Source organism: Perissodus microlepis, chromosome 16 (assembly GCF_051167445.1).
Source record: "Perissodus microlepis isolate ML-2025 ecotype Zambia chromosome 16, ASM5116744v1, whole genome shotgun sequence".
NCBI classification, from domain to species: domain Eukaryota; kingdom Metazoa; phylum Chordata; class Actinopteri; order Cichliformes; family Cichlidae; genus Perissodus; species Perissodus microlepis.
In genome coordinates, this window is record NC_140476.1 from 2909992 (window position 1) to 2937057 (window position 27066).

The window sequence follows — 27066 nt, forward strand, 5'->3', positions numbered from 1 at the left end:
TCTAGTTAGATACCATATTTCTAAGATTTTCAGGGCCGAGTACAATAACCTCAGTTTTATCTGAATTAAGAAGCAGAAAGTTAGCGGCCATCCAGGTCTTTATGTCTTTAAGACATTCCTGCAGTTTAACTAATTGGTGTGTGTTATCTGGCTTCATGGACAGATAGAGCTGGGTGTCATCTGCATAGCAGTGAAAATATTTGCTATGTCTTCTAATGATGCTGCCTAAGGGAAGCATGTATAATGTAAACAGAATTGGTCCTAGCACTGAACCCTGTGGAACTCCATAATTAACCTCAGTGTGTGAAGAGGACTCTCCATTTACATGCACAAATTGGAGTCTATTAGATAGATATGATACAAACCACTGCAGTGCAGTACCTGTAATACCTACAGCATGTTCTAATCGCTCTAATAGGATATTATGGTCGACAGTATCGAACGCTGCACTGAGGTCTAGCAGGACAAGCACAGAGATGAGTCCACTGTCAGAGGCCATAAGAAGATCATTTGTAACCTTCACTAAAGCTGTTTCTGTGCTGTGATGAGCTCTGAAACCTGACTGAAACTCTTCAAATAAACCATTCCTCTGCAGATGATCTGTTAGCTGTTTGACAACTACTCTTTCAAGGATTTTTGATATGAAAGGAAGGTTGGAGATTGGCCTATAATTCGCTAAGACTGCTGGGTCTAGAGATGGCTTTTTGAGTAAAGGTTTCACTACAGCCAGCTTGAAGGCCTGTGGTACATAGCCGACCATTAGAGATAGGTTGATCATATTTAAGATCAAAGAATTAATCAATGGCAGGACTTCTTTGAGCAGTTTTGTAGGAATGGGGTCTAAAAGACACGTTGATGGTTTGGAGGAAGTAATTATTGAAGTTAACTCAGAAAGATCAATTGGAGAAAAAGAGTCTAACTTAACATCAATGGTACTAAGAGTAGCTGTAGATAATATTACATCTGTGGGATGATTACTGGTAATTTTTTCTCTAATGATAAAAATGTTATTTGTGAAGAAGTTCATGAAGTCATTACTAGTTAACGTTAAAGGGATGGTTGGCTCAACAGAGCTCTGACTCTTTGTCAGCCTGGCTACAGTGCTGAAGAGAAACCTGGGGTTGTTCTTATTTTCTTCAATCAGTGATGAATAGTAAGATGTTCTGGCTTTGCGGAGGGCTTTCTTATAAAGCAGCAAACTATTTCTCCAGGCTAAATGATGATCCTCTAAATTTGTGACACGCCATTTCCTCTCCAGATTACGAGTCATCTGCTTTAGGGTACGTGTTTGAGAATTATACCACGGAGTCAGGTACTTCTGATTAGAGACCTTAGTTTTCACTGGAGCTACAGTATCCAGAGTCGTACGTAGTGAGGAGGTGAAATTATTAACAAGATAATCGACCTCTGTTGGGGTAGCGTTCAGATAGCTGCTCTGCTCTGTGTTGGTACAGGGCATTGAAGATGATAACAGTGGGTGGATTATATTCTTAAACTTAGTTACAGCGCTTTCAGAAAGACATCTACTTTGATAAAATCTACTCTCCACCGCTGTGTAATCAATTATTGTAAATGTAAATGTTATCAGGAAATGATCAGACAGGAGAGGGTTTTCAGGAAACACTGTTAAATGTTCAGTTTCTATGCCATATGTTAAAACAAGATCTAGAGTGTGATTAAAGTGGTGGGTGGGTTCTTTTACATTTTGAGAGAAGCCAATTGAGTCTAATAACAGACTAAATGCCATGTTGAGGCTGTCATTTTTAGCATCTACATGGATGTTAAAATCACCCACAATAATTATTTTATTTGAGCTCAGAACTAAATTAGATATAAAGTCTGAGAAATCAGACAGAAACTCTGTGTAAGGCCCAGGTGGACGATAGATGATAACAAGTAAGACTGGTTTCTGAGTTTCACAGCTGGGGTGGACAATGTTAAGCATCAGGCTTTCAAATGAATTAAAAGTCTGTCTTGGTCTTTCATTAATTAATAGGCTGGTGTGAAAAATTGCTGCCACACCGCCCACTCGGCCTGTGCTTCGAGGTTTCTGGTAGTTAGAATGACTCGGGGGTGTTGATTCATTTAAACTAACATAATCATCCTGCTGCAACCAGGTTTCTGTAAGGCAGAGTAAATCAATTTGTTGATCAATTATTAAGTCATGTACTAACAGAGACTTGGAGGAGAGAGACCTAATATTTAATAATCCACATTTCACTGTTTTACTCTTTGGTTCAGATGTGGATACTGTATTGTTCTTTCTTTTTGATTGTTTATGTTTAAGTTGTTTGTTGCTGGTTTTTAGTTTGTTTTTAGTCTTTTTGGAAGCTGACACAGTTTCTATGGAGATGGGTTTTTGGGGGGGTAGCAGGAGGAGAGAAGCTGCAGAGAGGCGTGTAAGACTGCAACTCTGCTTCCTGGTCCCAACTCTGGATAGTCATATTTTGGGGGGTTTAATAAATTTGTCCATATTTCTAGAAATGAGAGCTGCTCCATCCAAAGTGGGATGGATGCCGTCTCTCCTAACAAGACCAGGTTTCCTCCAGAAGGTTTGCCAATTCTGAATGATGTTATTTTAAGTAACCTTGAAAAGGAAACTGCAGAATCATGGGCTCAGTTATTTTTAGTATTTTTGAAGGCAGGTTACATCCAAGCAACAGGAAGGTACCTCTAATGATCCGGTAACTGGAGACGGAGCGGCCAACCACATTCATCTGAAAAAGACTCTGCTCTCTGCAAATTATGTGACTTACTGTAACCGCTTGCTTCCTTACATAAGAGGATTCAAACAAGTGTAAAGAAATATTTTAAATTATGAAAATAAAAGCTTTGATGTAGATGAAAGCCTCGTTTCACATGGACCTGAGAGAGATGCAAGTAAACAGGAGGCGATCATTTCAAACTGCCTTTAATTTTGCAGTTCCACTGGCAGGGCTCTCCAGATTTATTATGGCGTGTTACGGTAGGTGTAATAATCCCATCAACACTTCAAAAACCTTTTGGAAATCCCTGCCCACCTGAAATTGTATATCACACAAAAACCCACTTAACTGAAGACGGCATTTCTTAAGATTTAAAACCTGAGTGTAAGAACTGGTCATTTATGCAACACCAGTGTTACACGTTCCCATTTAGAAGCATCTCTCCTGCCTTCTGCATAAAAATAATCCAGAACAATGAGCTCTGTGCCACCACTGATGGGTATCCTGTGTGTAGGTAAACTTCCTCCTGATTTTAACACCACCAAGTTTTGACTGGGTTGCTGGATTTGATTGCAAGAGATGGAAGCTGAAAGTTGAGTCAACATCCTCTTACTCTTCAGATGCTAAAGTGCCCGAGGTGATCAGAGATGCATGTTTAAAAAGGGAAACTTCAAACAGAGCACATTTTCTGGATCATTTGCAGCTGAAATTTCAAAGAGCCATCAAGGCTCCGTTTGACAAATACAGGCCTTAAATCCAGTGTTTCTGACTTCTTAAAGTGCCAACAAATCTCTGATTCTGATTCTTTATCAGCCCTCAAAGCTCCCGCTGCTGTCTGCCTCTGTTTTTGTCTCTAGAGATAATGTAAACAATGTGTGTTAGAAAATGTAAAGCGCCCTTTAAAAAGCTGCAGTACTTTAACCCTATGCAAGCCACAGTCAGCAGTGCTGAGCAGTGCAGTGTTTTCCATAGTAGGAAAAAACAAAAACACACAGGGATTAATTGTTTTGAAGTATCAGAAACTTCACGTCATGGCCTTTACATACTGTTCTGGTCAGTTTTGATGTTTGAAAGCAGTAAAAAACACACTTGGAAGGTTTCCCAGCACCGCTTTGAGACGAGTCTGCAGTCATTATTTTGAACGTTTTGTGGTCTGAGTGACGATGATAAAACAATATTGCCATTTATAGATGGTAGTGTATAGGAGTGAGGACAGTGTTTAACTGATGTAAGGGTTAAACATGGTTATATAATAAATTGTCATTTACACTTTCATTAAAATAAATAAATAAATAAATAATGTTTGCATGGCTGTTGTGTTTTCATATTTGGGTAAAACAGGACAGGATAATGTTCATCAAAAAGTGTCTTAATACCCCCCCCCCCAAAAAAAAACAAAACAAAACACAAACACAACAACAACAACAGCAAAAACAACAACAACAACACCCCCCTCCCTGCTCTCTTGAACATAAATTATGGAAAAAACATCTGGTTATTTAAACTTACTTTATACATTTGCAGTTCAAAATTAGGTGGAGACATTATGAATTCATCATACTGTGAAGGCATGAAATATAAACACTGCCATGTTTGAAAGGTCCGTCGAAGCGCAGCTGCCTCGGTGTTCTTTACGACAGTTTACCACTTCTTAAAATCCAATTAAGGAAGAATAAAACACATAAGCTGAGCTTCAGTCACACGTTTGAACAAACCCCAACTGTTGAGTAAAATACACCAAACAGTTGCATCATCTTCAACCCTGAAGACAATGACTTGGCCACTCGTTTAACAGGAGTTTGCAAGGATTTGTTCTTAAATTGACCCCCCCCTCTCTCTGCCTCATGTTCCTGTACTGCTCATGGTAATTATATGCAGGAACAACAGGAGCAGTGACAGAAACACTAATACTTAAATAGTGAATATTTGTTTGCAAGGCTTTACAGTTCTTAATGCTCTCTGTGTTTACTGCAGCAAAACAGAACAGAGATATAGAAGTGCTGCGCTGGCTTTAACAGAGGCGTACTCTTATCCTTGCACAGCTTTATAGCCAGAGACCCGTGCTTACAATGAGACAGTTTGAAAATCCTTGACAGTTTCTTTACCGGCCATACGGTGGAAAAACTCAGTACACCTGTGTGTCACGGTGCTCTGTACGTCGATGATTTACAGGGCAGGCATGTGCTGCATCGACAGTTTCACTCCTCTGACAGAAATAGACAGGATCACTGAGGATTCGTCCCCTCTGTCAGCTTTGTTTATCTACTATTCACCAGCTCCTCTTCCTGTCGAGGCTGAATGTTGCATAAAACTGGTGGATTATTTTCTGTTAAATGGAACACACATATACACATTCAACCCCTATAGCTGACGTTACAGAGATGACACGGGAGGGAAGAAGATCGTTTAAACTCCGGCTTTACTGGTGTTTGTGATCATGAGATCATGTTTTTATACTTTTTTGCATTTCTACTCAACAGTGCCACAAGGGTAGCCTTGGACTCATTTCATCATTTATGAGAAATGCTTTGCAGTTTTTATAACTTTGTCTTTGCTTGTGTGGCAGGCGTCTTCACTGCACCAGAAACTACATCCACATGCACCTCTTTGTTTCCTTCATGCTACGAGCAGTCAGCATCTTCGTGAAGGACAAAGTTGTGTATTCCAGGGCGGGATTGCAGGACTTGGACTCTGCTCTGCTCGACAGCTTAAAAACTGTTAGCATAGCATCACTGGACAAGTCGCAGTATGTAAGTACCATGCACATTAAATAAGATCCAAATTAGAGATGTGGTACAGTGTTTGTTAGAATGAGTGACTTTAATCAGGATCATCTGGTGTCATTACACAACAAAGCCAGATTTTGTTTCTGTGTATTTCTAAGAATAATAGATTTTACTCACCGGACATATAAAATTCATGCAAATATTTTGCACATTAATATATTTCAGATCTTGCAGCCGTTCACACCAACCAAATAATTTCACAGGATGAATTTGCAGCAATTATTCTTTGAATTGAGCCCGATTTTTCAGTTGCGAATAAAAAAAAAAAGTATTGATTGAATTATAAAAATCCTCAAAAAAGCACAGTAGGGTAAAATGAATCCAAGAGAAATGACATAAACTCAAACATCAGAAAGCGTGCCAAAGGAAGGAAAGCAGTGAGAACTGCTGAGGTGCTCGTAAACAAACAAGCTAACAAAAACAGACGGCAACACATGAATAAATATGCACACAGGGCTGATGAGGATCAGGTGGAAACAATCATGAAATCACAAAGAAAATGACCTAATCTCAGTGTCCACCCTCACACACTTGAAGCATCATCCAGCTAAGTCTGTGAGGGCTTAGGGGTATCCCACGGTCAATTTATCAAGTGCGTGAGGACCCTTTGGTGGATATTTTGAGCCTTCATGCAAACTTTCTCCAAGTCCAAACGCCTGCAGAGTGGCCTGAGGGAATTACTCACACAACACAGTGCTGGGACATTAAACATGGGTTGCCTCAGAAGAAATCCAGTACAGGAAAAAAAAGTTAAGAACAGAAAATCTTTGGGCAAAGCAACCACCCCAAACTTTAAATAAAATCAGAAGAATTAAAAAATGAGTAACAGGTTATTTGACAATGTCAATGTCACGGCTGTGCAGCAGCCAGGATTTAGACCCAAGACTAGATTAAGCTAAACCACCCCCCCCCAAAAACCAGCTTACTCACTACAGTTACAAATTATAGACCGAATCACCACTGAGAATAAAATAAGAACAAACTAAGAAGAAAAACACAAAGATGAAACAAAGAAACAAACAGAACTCGAGACCAAAAAACCCAAAACATTGAGCAAAAGTCCCACGAGTGAGGTCCTTAACATCAGACAGGAAGTCTTTAAACGTGTTGACCTCAAAGCTCTGCTGCTGACCAATCAGGTGACGTCACTGAAGTCAGCGAGGGTTTTGTGTTTTTTTTAATCACTGGGTTGATGTTTGAGACTGAACCAATGAGACAAAGGAAGCAGAACAAGACACTTTCAAAATAAAACACGACAGAGAGCACCACAGAGCACAGGTGGACACCATAACAACAAAAACGTTAATGAAAAATCCCCACAAAACAAGCATGAACTGAATGTCGCAGGATATGTGGATCTGAATATGAAGAAGCGGAACAGTACACAGTGAACACAACGACGGGATGTTTTTAGAGAGTTTTCTATGAAACAAAAACAGAGAGAAATAAAATAAATAATAAAATGGAGTCTGATTCAGTTATAACCCCGAGCAGCTTGACGTAGACAGTGACGCCAAAACTTCTAATGGTTTGACGGTACTGCAGATGCATTTAACCTGTGTGACATTCAGAAGATGGATTAACAATTCTATTTATTTATCCATTTATTTATTTTTTGCTTGATCCCTCGTAGGTTAATTTGAATGTTGTAAACAGCTCTATTAGTCCTAATTATGATGTTAATAACAGGTGACTTGGGTGTTTATGTGTACCGATAACATGATGACATGAAACAGAACTGCTGGCTGTGTTACAGGTTTTTCTCTGTCCTTGAAAAGAAGGATGCAACATTGTTAAAGTGAGCAGATGAAAGGTTTTTGTCCCAATTTTTTTTCTTCCTTTCTTTGAAGCCACATGAACACGTAAGCAACGAGAAATGGCATTCACTTTAGATTTGTTTGTTTATTTTGGGTTTTCTTCCATTTGTGTGTATTTAATTTGTGTAAGTCGCCAGTTTTAGACTACATTATTATCCCAGTTACAGACCCCTTGTGTTTGGTATTTAAATTTCATTTGTCTTGCTGTAGCAAACAAGAGCAGAGCTTGTTTTTCCTGTTTAAAATAAAGCTTAGAGTCTTGTAAGCAGCATTGTTAGTATTAATTATTTGGTTTGCACTTACTGTACCAGCTGATTTAGTTATTTAAATGTATTCATATTATTCAGAGGAGCAATTCCACCCTCACAAGCTTGTTAATTTAAATGATTAAATAAGGTGCTCTGGTAAGAAAATGTAAAGTTCCAGAAGGAAATACAACGAATATTCATTGATGAGCAACTTGTTTCAAGGTGAAACCTTTAGTTTGGAGTCCACTTACCTGTAGCTGGAGCATATTTGCTCCAGGAAACGGAGATAAAGGCTGAGTCATTCAAGCTATTGAGTCTGAGACAGTCGGAGCCACAACCTATACCATCACATACTGCCTGCGATGTATAATGAAGCATCTACTTGCATGAGTTCTGCAAGATTGTGTATATATCGGGCGATCATGGCTCAAGAGTTGGGAGTTCGCCTTGTAATCGGAAGGTTGCCGGTTCGAGCCCCGGCTTGGATAGTCTCGGTCGTTGTGTCCTTGGGCAAGACACTTCACCCGTTGCCTACTGGTGGTGGTCAGAGGGCCCGGTGGCGCCAGTGTCCGGCAGCCTCGCCTCTGTCAGTGCGCCCCAGGGTGGCTGTGGCTACAATGTAGCTTGCCATCACCTGTGTGTGAATGGGTGGATGACTGGATATGTAAAGCGCTTTGGGGTCCTTAGGGACTAGTAAAGCGCTATATAAATACAGGCCATTTACCATATATATATAGAAATGGGTGGAAACACATTCTCACCTTTGGCAGGACACTTCCACAGAAAATGTCCTTTTTTCACATCCCAGACTGAAAATAAGAGACAGTAACGTTTTAAGTGAGACTTCTCCTGCAATGCAGTCCTTTCCTGCTTTTTCCTTTAAACATTAATTCAGTGTGTGACTCTTCCCTGTGAGAAGGTTTCAGCATTGAATGTGAGAGCAGACTTCTAGTGTCAAACTATTCTCCACACGGTGGAGGTAAACAAATCATATATGTGGCACACTTAGGAGTTGTTTGGTCCCCGAGTGAATGCACAGGCTGGACTGTAGCAGGACTGAGTATGAAAGTCTAATGTGATTGGTACTCATGGCCATTGATCAGTGGGCTTTGATCAGTAGTTGCTGATCAATGGTCAGGAGAATTTGCATATTAATGATGAAAGAACTGACCTCCCAGCCCATTGTTCATTCAGTGGGCTGGTTTCAGTCATTATGCAAATGTACTGTTTATAAGATTGAAACCTGCAGTCAGCTGAGACTGAAGAAGTCACCTGGATGAGTGACGAAACGTTTCTCTCTGAAAACATCCAGATGAACAGAATCAACTTTTGGAGATTGAATTTGTTGTGCACAAATTACCAGGGTTATTATATGTGTTGCATTAATTTTTAATTTTAAAGATTTGTTTTTAAGGAAACTATTTTTTACAGTTTTAGGACTGGGTTTGCACACTTTGATATCGATTTTCCACAGTTTAAAAATGTTTTAATACTTAGAGTTAAACTGGGTGTCTAGAATACAATAATACGAGTTATTTTGGTTATTTTTGTCTCTTTTTTTGAGGATGTCATAAATCTATTTTTCCACACACTTTCGTTAACTTGAAAAACCTTGTAAGTTAAACTTTTTGCATTTAAATAGTCCTGTAATAAAAAGTTTGTGGCCACATTTCTTAATCTTTAAATCCAGGTTCTTTCAGTCCCACTACTTTTATCTATATAGTGTCAGTTCTATTGTAGCAACTGAGTAGTGAGTTTAGCAGACTTGTATCATACGATTTTACTTTTCAGAGATGAAAAATGACAAAGAAAACAATCCAGTTTACGTCTGAAACCTTTACAGTATAAAATTTAGTGGGCATAGCCTGTACATGTCACTAATCTTGGAATCATACACAAACAATGACATAGTTAGCAGAAGCTTATTGCTGCTTTACTCTGTTTATGTTCTAGTTAATAACATATTTGCCCATCTTTGTGCAAATTTATACAGCAAGCTGCTTCTGATTGTAATGAGATCATTTCCTCTCTTATGATCACCTGTGGTGTTTGAATACGTTGAAGTACTGTGATCATCGCGTGTGTCAACACACAGACATGCAAAATAACTGCATAATAAGCTGCATAATACTAGTTTCAAATAGGATCTGATAAAACTGTTAATGCTTTCAGATTGGCTGCAAGGTGACTGTGCTGCTCTTCATCTACTTTCTGGCTACCAATTACTACTGGATTCTGGTAGAAGGCCTTTACCTCCACAGTCTCATCTTCATGGCCTTCCGATCAGATTCCAAATACCTCTGGGGTTTGATACTCATCGGATGGGGTAAGCACTAAAAGATTACATTACACATAACGCAGTTATGAAGGAGGACAAAACGTGACTAAAGCATCAGTTCTGATTTAAGTTTATGGCTTCATTGCAACTACAATATGACACAATATGTAAAACAGCGCTTAATGTTTTCCAACATGCTTCAGAGAAGAGACTCATTAATATAGTTTATGTTTGCTGTGTAGGGGAGTTTCCAAACCTTTCGAGCAGAGTTAAGTGAGTGATTAACAGAAGTCAATTTTATATCTGCAGTTTATTCTTGTTTTGATGGCAGTTGTGTAATTCATCACGTCAAAAGCAGCAAAAAAGACTTTTGGAATAAAATTATGTTGTTTCTTCTGAAACAGAACAGATTTGTTTTGTGTTTTTGTTCAAGTTTTTGTTCTGTCCTTGCAAAGGAGTGTGTGACATTGTTAAGAAAAGTAGATGAAAGGGTTTTTTCCCCACAACATATTTTTCGTTTGTTTCTTTGAAGCCGCATGAACGAGCAAAGAGCAAAGAGCATTCACATTGCTTCTCTGGTTTTCTTTACTTGTAGTTACTTTAAGTCACTAATGTTGGACTACATCAGCTGTAATAAAATACTAAAATATAAAATAATAATAGACCTTTTATTGACTCCTCCATCAAACTGCGTTGAAAGTTCAAATGTGATCAAATGCAGTCCTGTGAAAACTATGTGCACCATTACTGGTTCTATAGGAATTAAGAGATTGTGCAGCAGCCAGGTGCTGCTAATCAGATGCACTTAATTGATTACTTGCAAGTGTGTGCGCCTCTGCATAAGTAGACGTTTTGGCAGTTTGTGTTTATACGCAGCTGAATGCTTCAGACCAGCATTCTTCCCAGGAGTGGGCGTCGCAGCAAACTGTCTACAAAGATCTACACCTCAGGCTCCACAGATTAGCATATGAAATGTCAAAGTTCGTGTCAGAATAATTAGAAAAAGAAGTGTGGCAAGCATGGCTTGTTTGGAAGGATTGCCAGGAGAAAAATATTTTCTTTCTAAAAAGAACATCGCAGCACATCTAAGGCTACGTTCACACTGCAGGCGAAAGCGCATCAAATCCGATTTTTTTGACCCTATGCGACCCATATCCGATCATGGTATGACAGTGTGAACGGCACAAATCCGATATTTTCAAATCCGATCTGGGTCACTTTCGTATGTGGTACTGAATCCGATAAATATCCGATGTTTTATAAAGCGACTGCTGTTTGAACGGTCATGTCTCATTACATCCGTCTTTTACGTCACTGACACAAGACAGACGCCAATTATCAGCGCCGGAGAAGACATCGTGAACGCTTCCTGGCCATCCAGCGTAGATGTCAGTGAAACTGTTGGGAAGACAACGTGAACATTTTCTTTGTACTGTATAATCTGCAGATTCTGACAGAAATCTGCAGCTATCCTTTGAAGCACCGCTCCTCTAAAACGGCAATAAGGATCATTATTAGGTTATCTACATTATTATGGAAATAACACAATAACTTAAAGCAAAAATTGGGAAATGTAAAATCCGAAATCTTTATATTAAGGCCATCAGTCAAACTGTTGGTCTGGGTCTAAACAGCGCGTTGTGTGTGACGTCTTCTTTTGCGCACGCGGCCGCTTTGAGCGTTCACACTAGAGCGCGTTTGCTGTCGCATTTTATTTGTAGTGTGAACAAGCAGACAAAAAAAATCGGATTTGATCAAAAAATCGGAATTGAGCATTAAGACCTGCAGAGTGAACGTAGCCTTAGGTTTGCAAACCACAAGACTTCTGAAACAATAGCCACCAGAGCAAAGAGACCAAAGAGGAGAAGGCAGAGTTTGAGGTGTTTGTGCTGAAGTTCCAGCACTGGGTCAACCATAAACTCCTCTCTCTCTCTCTCTCTCTCTCTCTCTCTCTCTCTCTCTCTCTCTCTCTCTCTATATATATATATATATATATATATATATATATATATATATATATATATATATATAAAAAAAAGCTGAAATAGAAAAGAAAGAAGGCGCTGCAGCGGTTCAGTCAAAAGTTCAGACCTGAACCTGTTTGAAATGCTGTGAAAGCACCAGAGAGATATAAACCTCAATGAACTGAAGCAGGGATGCAAAGTAGAGCAGGCCAGAATTCCTCCAACAATGTGAGAGAAAAATAAAATCATACAGAAAATAAATTCTTCTGTTACTGCTGCTAAAGGCGCTTCTATCATTTATCAGCATGGAGTCTACGGATCTCTTTACAGAACTCTGTGCTCATAAAAAGATTAATATAGGCTTTCATTTTCATGTCTGTACGTTTACATCTCTCTGTTTGCTTTTTCAGCTGTTTATCCATGAACTATTAAAGCTTTTGTGAATTATTATATAATCTGCCTATAATCATGTAGCGAAATATTTAAAAATTTGAACTTCTGGTTCTTTGAGTAGAATAGAATAGAATAATCCTTTAATTGTCCCACAAGGGGAAATTTGGTTGTAAGTAGGAGCTTTAACAAACATTTGGAAAATAATGGATTAACAGTTCAAGCAAAAATGTACAAACTTTATTATTTTAAACATATTTTAAATCAGACATTTATTAATTTTTTTTTCATTTGCTTTTTAAATCATTAAAGCACTATTTCTGTAAAATAAATAGCCTTTCTGCTCAAGTCTTTGGGGTCGCCTGATTCATTAACTGAAATTTACTTTACACACACGTTAAAACATTCTCAAAAAGTTACTGTAAAATTCCTCCATATACCAAATAATAATATTAAAATTTATGACTGAGGAATATAAAGGGCATGCGATGCATTTTCTTAAGCTGATTTGTATATTTGCATAATTTACAGCCATTCTTTGGCTTGTGGTTTGTCTTTTATGAATCCATGTGTTCATTCACAGGAGGGGATGAATCCACATAATGATGCAGCCACTCCCTGCCTTCTTTTGAACTAATTATTTTTTCAGCACACATTTTTGAGCTGCTTTGGCTTGACAGCATGACACCAGCAAGAGATAAGAGGGGGAAGCATTTCCCAGCACTTTGCAGATATTTCTGTTAGAGTTCACTATCAACCATTTTTAAGTCGTCTTATTGGTAAAGTTGCCCTAAACACAGACTTTTAGCACATTTTTAATTTGTCATGTTTTAGATGAAAGCCCAACGGTTCCTGTCACAACCCGGTGTTTTGTTTCCATCTGCAGTTACCATCAAGCGAGTGCTTGATGGTAACTGCAGCATTAGCTTTCCCAGTGATGAAACTCTGTGACTAACACAAGATCATGATCACATCCCTGCTCTTTTCTCTGCTCCCACACTCCCTTTAAGCTCTGCCAACCTCTCTCTCTTTCATTTTGTCTTTGGAGCTGCAGGTAAGATACAGAATTCATTTCAAATGTCTGGTCTGCAGAATATACATACTGATGGACGGGGACCACTTATCACCCGATTAAAGTTCCAGTGATTAATTATGCTAACAATATTGAATATTGACAGTCACAATCTTATCGCGTCTGTTTGTGAAGCCGCAAGAACAGGAGACACCATCAGTAATTCCACATGCATCCAAATACAATTTAGAGCGTGTGACAGATTTGAGGAGTTGCTTAATGAGTCAAGTGGCAGTGGCAATAGAATATGTGCATTATAAATGCTGCTGCTAATGATGTCAGAGGAAGAAAAAATGGTTCTGTCACATTTAATTTCTCTTTTTGCAAAAGTGGATCTCACATCGTCATCTTAGCTTCTCACACAGTGACAGTGTGGGCTGTTTCCTTTCCAGCCTCAGAGTAATATTTGCTAGTATCTGTGTCTCTCAGATAGTTATGGTCTCTGGTGGAGCAATTTAAAATATTATCATCGCCACAGCATCAAAAAGTGCAATTCTGTCACACATTTGATGTTGGGGCCTTGACGCAGTGGCTCAAGGTTTTGAGAAGAAAAGCAACATTGGCTTTTTACATCAGCATTCACTCCGGTTAGCTTAGGCACCAGAATTAAGGGTAGGGTTGGGAACCCTGATGCTTATCTAATGAATCAGAGGGGTCCTTTAAGGTCATGTTCAAATGGCTTCCAGTCTGGCTGTTTTTTAGTGGCTCACTGGAAGTCCCATTTTGTCAAATTGCACAGGTGCCTCTGCAATGTTCACTGCATCTCTGCCAGTGTGTCAGCACAGCAATCATTCAACACCTTTTTCACTTTGTGAAAGTGCATAAAGTTGCAAACCATCAGAAAAAAATAAAATCCCTGTTTTGTGCGTGCAGAATGACAGCACTGTGGGTTGATGGCAGAAACCAGAGTTGAAATCTTTTACACCACATGTGCTTTCTCAGGCATCGGGGATAGCGTTTGGATTAATTCACAGTGGAAAACTCTGAATGTGGGAATAAACAGGACACGTATGCTGCTGATTGCATTTCTGACCCAGTTCATTGCTTTCTGGGTTGGAAACTGGACTCTTTAATTGAAACTTGCTAAAAATTCATAATCAGACATACACGGAGACTCAGATTTAATGACCAATTAAAGCTGCAAACAGCGACGAGAGGGCCCTCGCTCCCTGCCACACGTCCAGGCCAGCTTCAGCCGACCCGTGCTGAGGTCGGGTTGAGCTACGTCTCGGGCATGCTGCGGTTGACTAGACTCACACGGACATGTGGCTGTTTTCAGTTTAGGAAGCTAATTGGGTGCTGCGTCACTTACTTACTGAACACCTTCTGTGCCCATTGTTTGTCAGTTGTCTAACCGTATATCACACTAATGTATATCAGGCGTGGAACAAACAATTTAAATTTCACGTAGATTAAATGATGATTATTACCTACTGTGTGACCTAATATTAGCACGTAGGCGTGTCCAATCCAGCACGTGAAGTTAGGGACAGACTGGACAAGGTGCGTCCTGTGATGAATAATTGAACTTTGTCATGCCACCATGACCTTTCATGAAAACTCAAAATCTTCGCAGTTTAATATCGCCAAGGAGTTCAGTTTGCACTTTGTCAGATCACCATTGTTCATGTTGATCTGACGAAATGTTTTGGAGGGGTTTGTTAAAGTACAAAGCAATAAATTCTTAAATTCAGTATGGCTGACTTCCTGCTGGCTTTGGGATATGGCTCTAAGAGATTTTTTTCTACATCTTGAGATATTACGTAAGGCTGCCAAATTTGCGACTCGTATATCAAGCGCACAATTTTTTTGCTTACAGTTTCACACTGAAGCATCATCACTATCCGATGTTGATTCTGACCACTTTTGAGATGGATTTGGTCAATGTGGGAGGAGAAATACATAAAAGTATAAATCATTGCATGTCCTGTTCCTGGCACTGTGACCGCTATTAAGTATTACAATTAGAATATGTTCAGGGGTAAATCCTTATCATACCTGAAAAGTTGGGTCGAGATTAGACAATGTGCGTGTAATGTAAGTTCAGCAGTTTAATATTGCCCAAGTCTGTAGTTTGAACTGACTGAATATGAGCTTTATTCGATAAAATCTCTACGTGGAGTTTGAAAAAGCCATTTTCAGTTCAATATGGCAGACTTCCTGTTGGGTTTGGGTCAGGGAGGCCATAGACTTTGTTGTCCGTCTTTGCATGTTACACATATGTACCAAATTTCATTCATGTACCTCAAACTGTGTGTCCATAATACTTATTTATAACCTGCAAAGGTGGCATTTTGAAAACCCCAAACCAATAAACATGTAATTTTTTTTCTTCTAGAATCAGAATACTTTATTAATCCCTAAGGAAATTATGTTTACCAGACGTGATGTGTGTGCTAAATTCTGTGATTTAGCTGTTGCACGTTAAGTCCTCCAAAAAGCTAATTCATTTGACGAATTAGTAAACAGAGCAGATACAATAGAGCATTTGGACTTTTAGTGCTCAGGCTCCAACTATGATAGTCAACATGCAGGACTGAAACAAGTTTGAGGACAGTAGTGAAACTGCAGACTTGCAAACATGCTTAAAGGGAGTGATTTTGAAGTAGCACCCATTCAGATGCACAAGAACACTACAGTGAAGTTTGGTCGTGGTTCCGGTTATGTTACTGAATATTCCCTCTCCGCCACCTCGCCATGGTACGGTTTGACTCCAGTTGACATAAATGGTGCACTGCCCTGGGAATGTTGAAATGAACAACAAGCATACTTCTAGTTTAAAACTGCTAAGCCATAGATGGAGACCCAGTTCTCAGCACCAGCTGCACAATAACCACCACGATACTTCATCTGAAGGTTTGAAAGAAGCTGATGTTTACTCTGTCCAAGTCGAAGGCCGTGGTAAAATTGCCCTCTGCAAGCATTTTAAGGAGCGATCTTGAAGTAACAGCTGAGCTTAAAGTGCTCCAGAGATTCACGGGGGGATGAAACTTTAAACCTTGTAGTCACTGAAGTCAAAGGAGTCCTTGTGGATTTATGACTAAACAACTGACTTTCACACTCTGGGAATTAGAATGTGGTGTAACTTAATCTATAAAACCACTCTAAAGTTTAGGTTTAAAGCATATTACTCCCCAAAGGTACCAAATCTTAGTCGAATAGTTAATGCATTTACTCTTGTTTTTACACTGGTACATTTTAAGTGTTTTTAAATGGTTTAGAAACTGTGGAGTGGAAGGGAAATCAATAACAACCCACACAGTTTGAACAAAGTAACGGTGCAGTTGGAAGTTTCTTTAGGAAGTCCCTGTATGTGTGTTTGTGTACACATAAGAAAACAGACAAGAGCTCTTTAGAGACAGAAGAATTACGCCTGACAGGAGAGGCTGAATGTGCTGCTCTGAGACTCGCCATGAATCAAAGCTGCTGGGTCGGAGGGCGTTATATCATGAAGTATGAATGTGTAATTAAGTGTGTCTGTATGTCACCAGCATGTGGGATTACTCTGATGTTTACATTCATGTCATGTTCTGTGTGTGATGCCTGCGTTAGCTAACATGCCTGTGTCGGGTTTTATTTCTCCTACTTTGTGACCTTTGAGTAATGTGACCTTTTACAACACCAATACAACACCTTTCACCAGGATCCACTCTGTCGTGACTGAATATTATTTTAAAATAACCGTTTTACACTTTTGTCAATAAAGCAAACAGGCTGCTTTTAAATTGTAACGATCACCTCAGCTTGGTTCTCCTTCTGTATTGTGATGCGTCAGAGACACAGCGACAAACAATGTGAAGTGCAGTCTGGGAAATAAATCAGGTAAACAGCACATATGACATCACCTGCAAAACATCTCATTTTGCATTATGTCTAATTTCAGGTGTTCCAGCTGTTTTTGTGGCAGTGTGGGCGATCGTCAGGGCAACAGTGGCAGATGCAAGGTAAGAGAGAGAGGACTCAGACTCTAACGAGATTATCCCTGCGAGGTGTAAGACGTCCTCCAGCCCTCCCTCCAAAACCTAACTCTAACCCTGTGTTTTGTAAAAACTGTAAAAACTGTCTTCTGTGTTCAAAATGTTGATAATAGCCAGTCAGAAGGATAACCATCTTTAAGAAAATGATATAAAAACTATAATGATATATTGTGATACCACAGAGACTGTGTAAGCATTGGGCCCATCTCCACTGATAACTAAGACCTCACAGGGTTATAAAAACATCTGCCAAAAAAGTTTGGAAAAAATAAACTTCAAAATGAATAAGAAGAGAGGAGGGACGTTGTAATCACTGCTTAATTGTGGTGACATTTGAATCAGTGAAATACAGGATTTGATATGCAAAGAATGCTTAATTTGGAGTGCTTGATACCAAATCAAGCATCTTCAGACATTGCCAATGTTTGAAGTACACAAGGCAAAATCTTGATAATGAAAAGAGTTGTTAGAGAGTTAAACATGAGCGACCACAGGAATTATAAGTCAAAACGGGAACAACGAATGCAGGCAGTCGGTCAATATACTGGTTTGTGCAACATGACAAAATTCACCACAAACTACTGCAAGAAATACAAGCTGACGTTTTGGCATTTTAAAATCCTTAATCATATATATTTGATATTTAAATAATGTGATATGACCTAAACTAGAATTGGGAAATTAAATTAAACCCGAAATAATAAAAACAACCCCAGATTAAAAAACAAACAAACAAACAAACAGTAAATTTAAAAATTTATAATCAAAAATGAACTAACATGTTCCTTTGAATTTAAAATGTATTAACAAGTTAAATGGAAAATATCTAATTTTCCTTTGCTGTTCTTTAGCAGTAGCAGCAGTAAGTAGGTCACACCTCTGCCTGTTTCTGACTTTATTCATACACCTTTTTATTTGCTCTGTGTGTCTAAAAGCATTGAGTGTAGAGCTTTGGACCCAAATGTAGGAAACCAGAGGCAGAGTTAAATAACAGAAACCTGCATTTAGGCCATAAATAAAGTCTAGAAACCAAGAGAACTCACAGGAGACCACTGAGAGAACCACACAGGGAAACAGATGCTTCGACAAAGCACAAAGGGGAGACAGGACTATTTATACACAAAGGGCTGATTAGACAACAAGAGACAGGTCGGAACAGGTTAGAACAGCCAGGGGAAGACAGAGACAGGAAGTAAAACCAAAACTAACCTGAAGGACGCACGAAACAAGAAAACAGGGAACAATAGAGGATGCGAATATTTAAAGAGAGGAACAGATGCAATAGCACTGAGGGACCTCAGGCTACTGTTATATGAAACAAAGACATAAACAATAATTGAAATTCATCCCCACATTAACTAAAAGGAAACAAAACTCAAAGATGGCACAGAAAATAAATCAGTGCCATCTTAAATCCAGAAAATATAACTTAAAGATGTGAAAACCTCCAAAAGAAGCTCATATTCAGTTATTGTCACAGGAAAAAAATAATAGAAACACTAGGATCATCACACCATCACTGCAGTCTCGAGTATTTCAGAGTTTCTCTACACAGTTCCACTTCTCTACTCAGTCTGCTTTTCTGAATGACACCATCACCTTTTGCTTCTGCCTCTCACCTGCATCTGTGTCACCTGCAGGTGCTGGGAGTTGAGCGCTGGAAACATCAAATGGATCTACCAGGTTCCCATCTTGACAGCGATTGGGGTAAGAGTGCTACATTTGTTGCTGCCTATAAATGCAGCTTGAAAATTCACAAGGATACACTTTTGTAAAAAGGGGCAGTCCTCTATAATTTCACTTCAGGCTTTTGAATTTCTTGCTTGTAACCTGAAAGGTTTGAAGTTTCCTTCCATGAACACAAACAACTTGTTGCTGAGCACAATGAAGCATCGATGGCTCATTCTATGAGACAGTTTTCTCTCATAACCTCTGAATTTCTAATATTTGGTTATTTAAAGTTATTAAACACGAGTTATGATTTTATGCTTTGGATGCTGTTACTACAAGATGAAATTCTCCAAATAAAGCCAATAAAATTAGCAGTTTTGTAACATAAGAGAAATAACATTATAAATATTAACTAAATCTTTCAAAATCTCTGTTCCCTATTCAAGTTAAGATCTTGCTCGTAACCAGTTCAGCAGCAGTGTGCCACTCAGTAACCTTCACAGATCAGAAATAAATAAAGATTTGATTGAGTTTGGCAGGGAGGATTCTAAAAATACATACTGCAAGCAGCGTTTTATTCTCTCTAGAGGCTTCAGTGTGCAGGAGTATGAAAAATAGTAAATAGACTGATATTGCAATACTTTAAGTTTAGTTTTATCGACCACTGTGAAGTGCTTTCACGAGCCAGTTTCACCCATTCACACATGAATAATATCAAACACGCCGTTCTGGCGCATCAAGAACTCAACCTGTGACCTTCTGATTGGTGGATCCACCGCGTGTCCTTCACTCTACCACCTTCTCTGTGCTTCATATTTAACAATCATGCAGCTCTGACTTGTGACTCTGACTGTTTATGTTGTGGTTTCGCACTTGCACTTAACAACTTTTAGTGGTGCGTGTTTGTTATTGGACAGACGGAGGTGGTGGTGGCTGATGGGAGATATGTTGGATCTGAAACATGTTGAATCTAAAGAATAAATCTGAAGGAGCACACATGCACAGGCATGCTCACCAACCACAGCTGGAAAACAGGCTGAAGGTATACAGCAATCCTCTTTCATTTTGACAATGCTAACTTGTTTTTGCTTACAATTTCCACACTTATTCCCCTCGAGTGTCGGGAAGCCAAACACCACCTATGGAATTTAAATAGAGTTCACTCAGAAGGATTTGTTCTTTTACCAGTTGTTCACAGAAAATTGGTCTCAGGCTGGAAAAGCCATTTACTACCTTTACTACATCGCACTCATATGGTATAAAGTGCATGCAATGTTGTGTGGTAGGCAGAGAGAGGGCTTGTCAGACGGGCTAAACAGAACTTAAACAGCTTTATTGTTGCAGCCCAGGAAACAAAATAGAAAACAACAAGAACCGCGACCTAAACAAAAAACTAGAACTTATTTCATAACAGAACAAACTGGGCACAATTGAGGAGGGAGGGGCAACGACATGATAAAGAACAGAGAGAAACTGAGGACTTAAATAGACATGAGATAATCAGGGAAAGAGACACAGCTGAGGACAACAAGGCTCAGGTGAACCGAATCAGTTAATGAGCACGAGGGAAGCAAACTGAACACAACACACACAGGATAAGAGACTATCGCAAAAATAACCCGACTGAGACTAAAACACATGAAATTGACAGAAAGATGTAAACAAAGACAAAACTTCCTAACAACAGAAAATATGATGGAAACAGATACTAGACGTGGGGAACATAGAAGAGCCGGAAAAACCTGAGAATAACAAAGAAAATGATGAACACAAAATCAGAATACAAACTTAACCAAAGCAAAGGTTATAACTAAACTGAAAAGTACAACAAAGTTAAACGGAAACTATCAAACCGAAAACAGAGTCCCAGACAGAAAACGCTGGAACCCAGGCTCATGACACATGTCCTGCTTTTGACCTTTTAATGCCTGAACCATGAAATAATTACCAAAATATTCACATTTTTGAAAATGTTTACTGAACCTTCTGATCATCAATTAAATATTAAATATTTTTTTCTGAATTTATGAACTTTAATTTTTATTATATCACTTGAAATGTTTGGTGATCTATTTAGGTTTATTCAGGGGTAAAAAAAAATATGCACAAGCCTGAAAAACCTACATATCAATTATGATACAGGAATGAAAGAGTTAAAGGAAGAATTAGGAAAAGATACCAAAGCCTCTTGGGAATTGTGCACCAAACAAACAAACAACTCGGTTGACTTAACAATGCAGGCACAGAGACGACAAGTCAAGCAGCTAAACCACAAGGCTAGCCAAAACAATGAGGAGCACGAAGAGGCAAAATAACACAAAGGAAGAGCAGCAATTATCCAGATCACGCTGCATACTGAGTTGTTGCAATCCTGTCGTTCTCCTTTGATTAAAGTTGTCACACAATAAGCTCATCGACACATCGAAACTGGAACAGAAAGCAAATAACTAGGTGTAAAAATAAGCAAAGGGTGACTTGTGCATTTTAAATAATCACTTTAGGCGATGCACCTGTAACAGCGGGTACTACCGATCAAAAAAATGTGACGGATAGTGAGGGTGGCTTCTTTAGTCTTAGTCTGATCAGAGCATTATTCAAACTAAACTGCCTGCTAATATCCAAAACCAACACTCATTTTCGGTCCCTGACTGGTCCACTCTGCATGTCAAAGACCCCGAATCCCAAATTGCCCCCATCACAAACACAGGATTGTTTGTGATAGGTCAGAAACTTTTAAAAATAATCGAATGAAATTTGTATAAATGAGTGTGTGAATGTGGCCTGCAGTCTGTTTATCTTATTAGTTACATGCAGAGCTGGTGAGTTTCAGTGAGGCACAGAGAAGAATGAGTCACTGTGTGGGATAAGGTTGAGGACCTGTGTCCACAGACAGTGTGGCTCCGTGATGTAGTGGTTTGCACAATCGCTGAACACTTGAAGGTTTGAGACCAGGAGGAGACATAAATTCCTCTGGGATTGCAACAGGAAGGTCATCCGGCGCAAGAGTCTGCTGAATCGAGTATGCAGAACCACGAGCAAAGGTAACCTCTGATGAATGAGGGAGCACCTGGAAGAAGCTTCTTCTTATCTGTGTCCACAGACAGCTATTTTTTTCCCGGTCGGCACCTGTGACCTCACTCTGTGCGTCGGGGCGTTTTTGTGCTCAGCGACTTGTCAGGTTGTCAGTGGTGAGTGCCACAGGATCTGTATAGAAAGCAGACTCTGCCAGCACAAAGTTAAAACACTGCCAGTGAGATCAGATGCTTAGTCTACATTTTTCTCACAAATACGTGCCAGGTTACACTTAACGGGCTGCAGCCAGGAGAGACATCCAAGCACCGATGCCTGGCTCGTGTGTGCCATATTTCCTTAAATTGCAGCCAGGTATTTATTAACCTCAACTAGAAGAAAAACAAGGGTTTACTGTAATTAAAGCAGGTGGAATCTGCTCATACAGTCAGATTGAGTTAGAAATCCATCATGAAGCACTGACAGCACTCCATTGTGGTCTGAATCTGTCGGGGTATCCTCACAGTGGGGGCTCACTGGTGACAAATCTTTCACTTGCTTTTAAAATAGCTCAGCATTAGTTGTACAGCAGCTGAGTATCGATCCATTATACTTACAAGTGGTGGTCCTGAGGGCTGGTGTAAGTTGATGGGTTGGAGGTGGTGAAGTATCCGTGGGCTGGTGGGCTGCTCTCTGTGAAACAAAGAAGAATAGAGTATGTGGGCTGTTTTTGTAATTCCAATATTTATTTATTTATTTATTTTAAATAGAATAATAAATAAAATATCTTCCATCTAATTCTAATTATTAAGCAATTGTTATTGTTATTATCCCAGCAGAGACACATTATATAATTTGGAGTCATTATGATTTATCAGCATGGCAAATTGTTACAGCAGGTAAAAACCTGGTTAAGCGTAATGAGCCAGTTAAGATAATAATGGTCAGAATATGTAGAATTAAATATTAAATTAGCAACGTGTAAATAGAATATTTTCAGTTTTTGTTGAACATGTAAAAGAAAACGTGTGCTGGGGGGAAAATAAGTAAATCCTTGGATTTAGTAAGTGGTGCCTGGCAGCAATAACCTCAAACAGGTGCACCTGGTAGCTGCAGCGCAATGCAACGCAGCGCAGTGCTCAGCAGGAAGTTTGATTTACTTATTTATTTTCTTCTGAACTGCTTCAGCTCAGCTGTACCCACAAGAGGAAGAAAAACAAACAAACAAATAAAAACAGGAATTTTTTTTTTTTTAATTTTTGATGTTGCTAATAAACTGTCTCAAACTATAATTGAGTCATGAAAGTTGCCACTTTTGTATTATTTACTTGTGGCATAATTATAAGAATTATGTGGGACACACACGCTCACTCTCTCTCTCTCTCTCTCTCTGTGACTGATAAAAATATTAAACATAAATCATCATGACACATAAAAATAATTCTGGTCATATATATAAAATATGCACTACTGAAGGAAATAGGGAAGGATTTTCCGTTCTCTTCCGTGCGGCCATGAATCATTTCTTCATATGGACAGGTCTCCAGAGGTCATACACACACCATTCTGACTCTGTGGGTGATCTTAAATCTTTGCTCCTATGCCTCCTACCTGGTGTTTCCTCAGGGCCTCATCGCCATCCTGGAAGCTTATTATGTAATTTGGGAGACAGTACAAGACCTCGGTGTATTCCCGTCATCTCAAAGGAAAAGTTGAGGGTGCTAAAAAAAGACTTGAGAGCTGGCTCACTGTGCTTCTGGTCAATAGGTTGAGTCGTCTTTGTCCTCCTTGGTAAGAAATAGCAATTATTCTTCTCTCTCTCCCAAAAGAATTATCTGTAAGAGGAATAGTGTGTCTCATGTGATTACCCTAACAGTGGGTACTGTTTGGATGTAATGGATAGAGGTGAAGGAGTTTAAACTTGTTATTCCACACTGTCTCTATGCTGTAGGTCATTCCAAAAGCAGATTTCTTTGTTTTCTAGTAGATTACAGTGAGCTGGCTCTTGTGTTTCAGCTGAGCCCCACTCAGCACATTACCAGTAATGAAAACTGTGGAAAGATATGAGTTAAACTGAAACAAACACAGCCGGGAACGAATGTGAAAGTTGTTCCGTCTGACTGAGCGCATCTGTGCCAGCACCCCATAACCAGCCTGTGTAAATGTGCATCTACTGAGCAATTTTAAAAGAAGTCAAAACAAATGGACAGCTACATCTGTTTCCTGGATAAAGGTTAAATACAAAGCTTAACTAAGGTTTTAGATGTTCCTTGCATCAATCCCCTTTTGTGTAATTCTCAACTTCTGTAATAGTATCACGGCTAACGAGACAAGCCGTGTGGAGTAAGAGAAGGACCCAAAGATGCAGGCAATGACTTAGATGAGAAGAGTGATCTTTATTGACATGGGGTGAAAATACAGAGTGACACGGAGGTGGCGAGGACAGGAACTGAGAAATAACCAAACTGGGAAGAACTAACTAAACAAACCTGAAAGCATGACTCGCGGGATGATGTTCAGGATAATGCTAGGGTGAGACACAGAATAACACAGGGAGGTAACACAGACGGACCAGTGACGAGTACAAGAGAACACACACTATAAATACACATAGGGAAATGAGGAAACTGCACACAGGAGGGAGACGTGGCTGAAGCTAATCGACATGACGAGACAGGGAGGACGCAAACTGAATACACTGACATAAGACACGGACCTTCACAATAAGACAGGAAACTCAACACAGATGCAAAGACACAGATGCAGAGACCTGACTAATCTAGAACAGAGGGAACACACAGGCAGGGATGACACAGAAACAGAGGGAGCACAAAGTAACATGAGGGGCAAGGGGACCAAAACCAAAACACAGACAGCAATAATGCAACAAATAAATAATAAACTACTCAACACACTGGGCCACAGACCCACGACTGTGACAAATAGTTTCTATATTTGGACATCAAAGTAACACAATCCCCTTTTCATTATTTTAACATGTGGTGGGTTATAATTGTGATGGAAGACTATGAAAAGCTCAAAACACTGCAGTGAGAACGTTTTCTGGGGTTACATGTAAGGCCAGCGTGCAGCGAGCTAGTTTACACTGTACACTAAAGCCCTTACTAGGGGCTAAAATGCTAAATTAAAATAAAGGGGGGGAAATATTTTGGTCACTGATAAATGAATAAATCACTGGATGAGAACAGCCCCACATTTGTTACATGCTCATCCTACAATCCAGTGAAATCAGGTTGTGTTTGTTCCTTTAAATACTCGTGCGTGAAACTGACTGCTGTACAGACTGTTTGTTCAGATGAAGAACAGGTGGTCTTGGTATCCTCTGGTTCCTTGTGTCGTTTAAAATGCTGTAGAGAGAAAAAGAAAAGTTGGGTCATTTTTATAACCGATGCACTGATGAGAACGGGCTGACCATCCCTACAAACTGAGATCACCGAATAGGAAAGTTCTTTCAAAGATGATACCGCTGATGTACAAATAATAGATTCCACAGGAGATAAAACTATGCCGCACACGCGCACGTAGGTGTGTGTGTGTGTGTGCATGAATTTCTCAGGGCATAAGAATCTCAGGCAGATACATCTGAGCACAATTAACCCCAAGAGAAAATAACCTCAGGACGGTTTTAATGAACTCTCCGTGTTTCTAAAAAGAAAAACCTGCATAGATAATCAGAGCTGTGATATTTTTATGAAGGCACTGAGAAGGCCAAGGTCTACAAATCATTAAAAAGGCTCTAACTTTCCCCGTCTCACACTGGTAATGATGTAGTGCTCCATGTTTCACATAAACTACATGTGCAGGTAATACACACACCCTGTATTCAATATTTATAAATACTTGGAATTACTTTTGGATTATAGTTCTCCAATAGCAAACTGATTGAATATCAATTTCGTGGAATATCACTCCTCTATGGACCAAGGGCTTTTTAATATCAAACTTGCTTTAACATCACAATTTAACAAAAAGAAGAGTGAGTCTATTCATGCAGTGTTTTTCTGTGAGTGGCACTTATGCAAAACCTCTGAATTAATGAACAAGCTACTTAAAACTGCACGTTTGTTCAAAGACATCTTCCGAGTCGTGTGTCTGTCTGTGCGTGCTGTGAGTTTACACCAGGCTCCCACTGGTAAAATCACCTACAGACTCTAATCAGAGGCAGCGTTGTTTCATCAGGACAAATTCACTGCTGGTTATAGAAAATTACTGAATGAAGACTTAATGTGTGTACATTTATTGGACTCTAATACCAGGTTGGACCAACTTTTCTTTCCCTAATTCTTTGTGGCACAGATTCAGCAAAGTGCTGGAAACAATCCTCAGAATATTCAGGTCCATATTGACACGACAGACCACCTGCAGCCTGAATGGCTGATACAGAGCAGGATAAATCTATGCTTTCACGTTCTGACACTGCCTTCTGAATGACACAGCAGGAACAGAAACTCATCAGACCCGGAAGTGTTTGTCCAATCTTCTGTTGTCCACTTAGGGTGATCCGCATGAACTGTAGCTTCAGTTTCCTGTTCTCAGCTGACACCTGGTGTGGTCTTCTGCTGCTGCAGACCATCTGCTTCAAGGTTCAGAGATGCTCTTCTGCAAACTGGTTGTAATGATTGTTTTTTTGAATCACTGTTGCCAGCTTCCATGTGATTGGATGTTTGTGTTAGCAGTTGGCTGCACAGGTGTACCTAATGAAATGCCCATTGTGTGTTTACAGAGTTGAGACCATGTTGCTACATTGTTAAGTGATTAATGGTAAAATGGTAAAAGTCTGATTGTTACTAACAGCTCAGCCAGCATTGTTTGGTACTTTGGGGATTTTGAGTATTGTCTTTCTGTCTGCACACAGATTTTATTATTATAATACCTGCTGGTTATGTCAGTGGAAACTATAGTTACAAAATTTTTACAGATCTGTGTATGTATTCAATAAGTGCTTTTTTGACACTGGGTTACTTTTGAACACTACGACTGCATAAAAAATAGTCTCTAATTTCAACTATGCTTTTTTTCTGGTTACAACAAAAACATTTAATTTCTTAATTCCTCTGTTTGATGAGCTGCTAAACACAAACGTTCATATCTGAACTGGCAGAACAGAAAATGAGTCTAGTGTCTGCGG

At 39.4% G+C, this 27066-nt stretch overlaps 1 protein-coding gene across 1 annotated transcript in view; it reads left to right on the forward strand.

The window, feature by feature from the left end:
- pth2ra (parathyroid hormone 2 receptor a) overlaps window positions 1–27066 on the forward strand; it is a 74207-nt gene that overhangs the window by 22047 nt on the left and 25094 nt on the right. The window contains exons 6-9 of the mRNA XM_084907852.1: window positions 5272–5455; window positions 9729–9882; window positions 17144–17204; window positions 18878–18944. Coding sequence (XP_084763978.1) covers window positions 5272–5455; window positions 9729–9882; window positions 17144–17204; window positions 18878–18944 — 466 coding nt within the window. The remainder of the gene's footprint in view (window positions 1–5271; window positions 5456–9728; window positions 9883–17143; window positions 17205–18877; window positions 18945–27066) is intronic.